This window comes from Egretta garzetta, unplaced genomic scaffold (assembly GCF_000687185.1).
Source record: "Egretta garzetta isolate BGI_Z169 unplaced genomic scaffold, ASM68718v1 scaffold437, whole genome shotgun sequence".
Classification (NCBI taxonomy): domain Eukaryota; kingdom Metazoa; phylum Chordata; class Aves; order Pelecaniformes; family Ardeidae; genus Egretta; species Egretta garzetta.
Window position 1 is genome coordinate 59478 of NW_009260341.1, and position 6427 is coordinate 65904.

At 59.7% G+C, this 6427-nt stretch overlaps 2 protein-coding genes across 2 annotated transcripts in view; one reads left to right on the forward strand and one right to left on the reverse strand.

The window, feature by feature from the left end:
- Positions 1-6407, forward strand: part of SETDB1 (SET domain bifurcated histone lysine methyltransferase 1) — a 15626-nt gene extending 9219 nt beyond the window's left edge. Inside the window, 10 exon segments of the mRNA XM_035898045.1 lie at positions 23-46; positions 96-654; positions 895-1011; positions 1321-1490; positions 2395-3011; positions 3422-3450; positions 3712-3844; positions 4537-4702; positions 5165-5376; positions 5829-6407. Of these exon segments, the coding sequence (XP_035753938.1) occupies positions 23-46; positions 96-654; positions 895-1011; positions 1321-1490; positions 2395-3011; positions 3422-3450; positions 3712-3844; positions 4537-4702; positions 5165-5376; positions 5829-5921 (2120 nt within the window). The 3' untranslated portion in view covers positions 5922-6407.
- Positions 6166-6427, reverse strand: part of CERS2 (ceramide synthase 2) — a 6303-nt gene continuing 6041 nt past the window's right edge. Inside the window, 1 exon segment of the mRNA XM_035898046.1 lies at positions 6166-6234. Coding sequence (XP_035753939.1) covers positions 6166-6234 — 69 coding nt within the window.

A 6427-nucleotide genomic window follows, 5' to 3' on the forward strand; every position in this document is an offset into this window, starting at 1 on the left:
GTGTCTCTGGGGCGGGTAACGCTCCCTTGGGGGCCTGCCCAGCCTTGCTCCCGGGGGCCGCTGGTGCTTGTGTCTAATGGGACTACGCAGCAAAGCCAGCGGGGTGTCCCGGTGCATAACTGGCAGCTTCTTCGATAGGAATTAAATGCCGAAAATCCACCTGCCGCATGTCTGCAGCTACACCTGCCTGTCCCGCGTCCGTCCCATCCGCAGCGACCAGTACCGCAGCAAGAACCCCCTGCTCATCCCGCTGCTCTACGACTTCCGACGGATGACAGCCCGCCGACGGGTTAACCGCAAGATGGGCTTCCACGTCCTCTACAAGACGCCGTGCGGGTTGTGCCTGCGAACCATGCAGGAGATCGAACGCTACCTTTTCGAGACAGACTGCGACTTCCTTTTCCTGGAGATGTTCTGCCTGGACCCGTACGTGCTGGTAGATCGCAAGTTCCAGCCCTACAAGCCCTACTACTACATCGCAGACATTACCAAGGGCAGGGAGGACGTGCCGCTGTCCTGCGTCAACGAGATCGATAACACCCCACCTCCGCAGGTGGCCTACAGCAAAGAGCGCATCCCCGGCAAAGGGGTTTACATCAACACCAGCTGGGAGTTCCTCGTGGGCTGCGACTGCAAAGATGGCTGCAGAGACAAGTAGGTGACTCCTCGTGTGCCTCTGGGGTGGGGGACAGCACCCGATAACGCCGACCACGGCCCAAGGCTTTGAGCCCGCCCCGCGCTGGTGCGTCACAGGTTTGACGCCAGCTCAAGCGCTGCGTGCCCGTCTCTCCAAGTATACGCGTGCGGACAGACGCGATTTCTTTTCCTTCCCGCAGAAGCGGTGTATGAAGCTAACCTCCGGGGCACGGTGGGTTTCTCTCTGTCTCTCTCTAGATCGAAATGTGCCTGTCACCAGCTGACAGTCCAAGCGACTGGCTGCACCCCCGGTGGGCAGATCAACCCCAATTCAGGATACCAACACAAAAGGCTGGAAGAATGCCTCCCGACAGGGTGAGTAGAGCTGCGTCTTCCCCTTCCCTCACCAACACCAGGCCCAGAAACTCAGCCTCCGGTGCTGTCAGAGGGGCAGTATTTCCCAGAGCTGAGTGCACACACCAAAAACCTGCCCCTTTTGTTGATTCACCCGCTAACGTGCGGCCCAGGATCTCTGCCTTGCCATAGTACCGGGCAGCTACGCCCTCCCTACCCTGCTGAGCTTTAAGTCTCTGCTGCAGGTCCCTTCGCGTCATTCCTGGCACAACACCAAGTCTTGGGCTGGGGCTTTCTCCGGAAAGATGTCACCGTCCTCCTTTCTTTCAGAGTTTATGAATGCAACAAGAGGTGCAAGTGCAACATTAACATGTGCACCAATCGCTTGGTCCAACACGGGCTCCAAGTCCGGCTGCAGCTATTCAAGACGCAGAACAAAGGCTGGGGCATTCGCTGCCTCGATGACATTGCTAAAGGCTCGTTTGTCTGCATCTACGCAGGTAGGACCTCACCCTGCTGAGCAGGCCGGTAGAAGCCTCTTCGTTTTGAAGAGGTGCTGTGAACGAAAAGCCTTTGTTGAGCCAGTGCTCTCCCCCCGTGGTCACGTGCCAGCGTTCAGATATGGATCTGCTTTGTTTTGGTTAAGCAGGGGGGGGTGGAATAAGCATTTGAAAAGGTCTGGTTGTGTCAAGCTCGTGTCAGGCCTGAGATTTAGGCTTTGTTGCAAAACGCAAAACCCAGCAGAATGGGTGTGAAGCTCTTCCTGTGCTTGTTAAGGGGACAGGAAAGTGAAAAGTTAGATGATGAGCTTGCGGCACTTTGATTTCCTGAGTGATGCCCCTCCCTTGCCCAACTCTAAAGGAGACGCCAGCGCCAAGGGAAGCGCTCGGATCCCCTCAGCCGTGTCTGGGGTGAATCAACAGCGCTGAGGGTGAATCAACACCTACCTGCTTCCTGTTTACAGCCAGCCAGTCGCTGGGGCATCGGCACAAACCCATAAAATGCAGAAGTTGTGCAGCGTGGTTGCGTTAACTCTGAACTGAAACCGACCACGGCATTGCCTGAGCTCTGCTGCTCTGCGTTCTTGCCCTTAATGTTGCCTCTGTGCTACACCCTCACCCCTGGCCCTTCACAGCAAAAGGCCCTCACCCTGTCTGAATTGCTGCTTAGAGCTTCCCTTGTCGGAAGCCTGGATGGTAGCAAGGCCCCGCTTCAGATCAGCCACGTGCTTCAGATTTTCATCGCCTCGCGTGTCAGGGGGAGATGTTGTCCTTTCCCAGCCTGGCTTAAGGCGGTGTCAGTCCCAGTTGCTCCTCAATGAGCCTTCGGGGAGAAGAAAATATATGGGGTAGGAATAGCATGCCCTGGAAAACTCACACTTAGCTTTCTATTCCCCACTCCCAGGGAAAATCCTCACGGATGACTTTGCCGACAAAGAGGGCTTAGAGATGGGCGACGAATATTTTGCAAACCTGGATCACATTGAGAGCGTGGAGAACTTCAAGGAGGGCTACGAGAGCGACGCCAAGTGCTCTTCTGACAGCAGCGGGGTGGACCTCAAGGACGAAGAGGAGGAAAACACAGGCACTGAGGAGCAGGAGGAGTCCAACGAGGACAGCTCTGATGACAACTTCTGCAAGGACGAGGACTTCGGCACCAGCTCGGTGTGGCGCAGCTACGCCACGCGACGGCAGACCCGGGGCCAGAAGGAGAACGGGCTGTCGGAGACAGCCTCCAAGGACTCGGGGCTCACCCGGCAGCTCGGCCACGATGAGACGGCGGTGGCTGCCTCCTGTAAGCTGCCGGTGTCGGAGGAGACCTCTAAGAACAAAGTGGCCTCGTGGCTGAGCTCCAACAGCATGTCCGACGGCTTCCAGGACAACGACAGCGCCTCCTCCTTCAAGATGAGCGAAGGCAGCGAAGCCAAGGCCAGCAAAACGGAGCTCCCTGCTGAGAGAGAGAAAGCCTCCGCTTCTGCCCTGGGCGACGCGGACGGAGAGTCAAAGGCCTTGAAGAAAGATGTAAGGGCGGGCTGCGGGACTGGGAGATGAGTATTGCCCCCTGCCCTGGGGGCCTGCATGAGGAGGGAGGTGCCTTTCTGCTTCCTGGGGGAAGTTGTGGCACAAGAGGCCACACAAAAGTCGCTCAGCGTGAACTGAGCTGAACATCCCTCCTGCCCTGGGCTCCCCACGCTGGTGCAGCCTGGAGAGAGGGAGCCGCTGCCTGCCCACGTACCTGAGGTGGCGTGGAGAGCGTTTGGACAGGGCTGGGGACAGCGGTGGGGTGGAGCTGGTCTCCAGCTGGAGACAGAGCGGTGGGGACAGCCGGCTTCTCACACCCAGGCTGGCTTTTGGGGAGCATTTCCGCAGGAGGGCTGAAGAGTGCTCTGAAAGGGAGAGATTTTAATCTTCTCTACTTCTCCCCTCTGCAGGAACCTGAGGATCCAACCAAAATTCCCGGGTAAGGTTCCTTAAACTGTATTTTTTCTGCTTGTTATTTCCAAGCATTGCTCTGAATGAATGGCAGCAGCTCTAGGGCTGCCCCCTGACTCTGTTAACGCCACGGCCAGAGTAGACGGAGAGGCTGGGAGGGTTTGGGCTGTGCCCCAGTGCGCGCTGGCAAATTAAACACTCGGAGATGGCAGCCGCCTCCAGCGCTCGGCTTCCTCAGGGGCCAGGCTCCCCGGAGATGCAAGCGACCCGCTCTTGTCCTCCCGCCCAGGCTCAGCGACTTGGGAAGGATGTACGGCTACAACCCCAGCCCGCCCAAACTGGAGGGGATCCGGAGGCCGACGAGCAAGACCGCCCTGCTCCAGAGCAGACGGCATTCTCTCGCCCCGCAGCCCACCACAGACGTAAGCGGTGACCCCTCGGGCTTCAGACGTGGGCTGGGAGGGGTGGGCCTGGCTCTGCCTCCGCTCCAGGCTGGTTTGATCCTTGAACCTTCGGGTTGTTTCTTTGCCCCTTTCATTCCCAGTTGAGCACCAGCGCAGGGCTTGTGGTTCGGAGCGGTGATTTCCTGGAGGGGGGCTGATTTTCTTTGGACAGCGGGGGTCTTTCACGGTTCTGAAAGCCCAAAAAAAAGAGGACAGCGTGGTGTTGGGCCATGTGTTACAGCGGGATGGAGCACCTTGGTTCGCATACCCAGCCCACCAGGGACCCATTGCTCGGCAAAGCCGGGTCTAGGAAGCCATCCTGGGGCACGGTCTTTGGGTTTTGGGGTCTTCTCTTTTCCTTGTAAAACCCAGAGCACCGAGGGGTGCAGGCTCACGAGCCTCCGGCAGTCTGGGAGCTGCAGGACTACCCAGCCCCCCCAAGACCCCGCTGCCGTTTCAAACATTGGCCTGCGAGCTGGGGCTTCTGTTCCCTTCCAGCTCCCATCGCAGCGTCCGCGTGCGTGATCCGCTTCAGAAGGGTTTATTAGAGCACAGGGGTCCTGTGCTGAGAGAGCAGAATACTGCCGGGGAGAAAAGGGGGCCCTGGAAGCGACAGAGCGATGCTCCCCTGCCCCAGGCTGCGCTCGGGACCTGTTAACGCCCCTCTGCAGGACGTGCTGACCCTGTCGAGCAGCACGGACAGCGACGGGGAGAACGGGCAGGCGGTGGCGGGGCAGGCCCAGGGCACCACCAACGACAGCGACGACATCCAGACTATTTCCTCGGGCTCTGAGGAGGAGGAAGGGGACGACAAGAAAAACCCCTCGTCGGGGTCAGGTGAGGACAGCTGCCGGGGGAGGACCGAGGGCTGAGGGCGCAAAGTACTGAGGTGCAGCAGGGAATTTTGGCCAGAATCCACCAGGAAGGGCTGGTGAGGACGTAGCAGCTGCGAGCGCGGTGCGCCCTGCTCCAGGCGCCTCTGAACGACCGAGGTCTGAAGCTTCCCCACGCGTTGTTTGAGACGTGACTGCAAAACCCGGTCCTCAAGTGCTAAATATTTGTGGGTATCTATGAAAAAACGAGTGTGAGCCTTAGGGTGGTGTCTGGGGTTGAGCAGAGAGCCAGGAGGTTCCCAGGAGCCATCCCAGGGCGCTGTTTTAGATCTGAGCTGCATCCCTAAAGGGGTTTATAACCCCTGGGTGAAAGAGGAGGGCGCCTTGGGCCAGCAGCACTGCTCTGGGGTTCCTCTCCTGGAAGGCGGAGGGAGGAGGTGGCAGAGTTTGTCCTTCTCTTGCGCAGGGCCCGTGAAGAGGCAGGTGGCGGTGAAATCCACCCGAGGCTTCGCCCTGAAATCAACTCACGGGATCGCCATCAAGTCAACCAACATGGCAGCAGCCGACAAGGGCGAGAGCGCGCCCGTCCGCAGAACCACCCGCCAGTTCTACGACGGAGAGGAGTCCTGTTACATCATCGACGCCAAGCTGGAAGGGAACCTGGGCCGCTACCTCAATGTGAGTCGCCGGGGTCGGAAGGAGAACGTCCCTTGGGCAGCTGAGAAGGCAAAGAGATGTCTTTGGGGTGACCCGTCTTTTCGATGGGCCTGTTCCTCCCCAAGAGGAGATAAACACAGTAAAAAACAGTGGGAAAAGAGCCAGATTAGGAGGATGATCCCCCCCCCAGCCCCCGGGTGAAATGGGGCGGCTGCTCCGGCCCCGTGACCGTGGCAAGCAGGAGGGCTGGGCCCGTCCCTCCAGCGACCGTTACCTTTGCGAGGGTGGATCTTGTGACTCATCGGGTTGTGCAGGCGGGGAGGGAGCGTGTCCTGTTGCAGCAGGCTTACGCTGGATCCCGCGGACAAATCGGGAACGCCGCTTGTTTCCGAAAGCTTGTGTTTACCGCTGGCTGCTCCGCGGCTCTCCCAACGCAGGAACTTGCTCACTGTTTGTCTCCGCTCCCCCTACAGCATAGCTGCAGCCCCAACCTCTTCGTGCAGAACGTCTTCGTGGACACGCACGACCTCCGCTTCCCCTGGGTCGCCTTCTTCGCCAGCAAGTGAGTCGCGGGGCGCTTGGGGAAGGGCTGCAAGTCCACGGGGCTTGGCTGGACCTGGCTCCTTGGCCGGGGCTGCGGGCTGGGCGTTCCCTGCTCCTGGTAACCGGTTTCACACCAGCCTGGGTGGGGAGGAGCTTGGGGATGAGTTGGGTGAGGACCTCTTGTCCCTGCTGGAGACTTTGGTGCAGTTTGCATCAGTTTTAGCCCTTTCCAAAGAGGGGAGCAGCCGCCTGCCCAGCTCGCTTGAGTCAAACCTCGCGGCGTGGGGGTGAATCCCTGCCACGTGCCTCTCGGGCACCGCCGGCGCGGCGTCGCCTCTGTGAAGCCCCCCGGGAGTGATTCATCAGGGAACTTTGTCCCTTTCCTCGCCATGGAGCCGGAGGCAGCTGCGCTGCCCGCTCCACCCTTGGCCCCGGGGGAAGCTGGACTGCGCCGCCCTGTCCAGCGTGGTCGGACGCGAGCATCGCGCTCTGCTAGCGGGACGGCAGGCTCGTAAACACCATCCCTCCC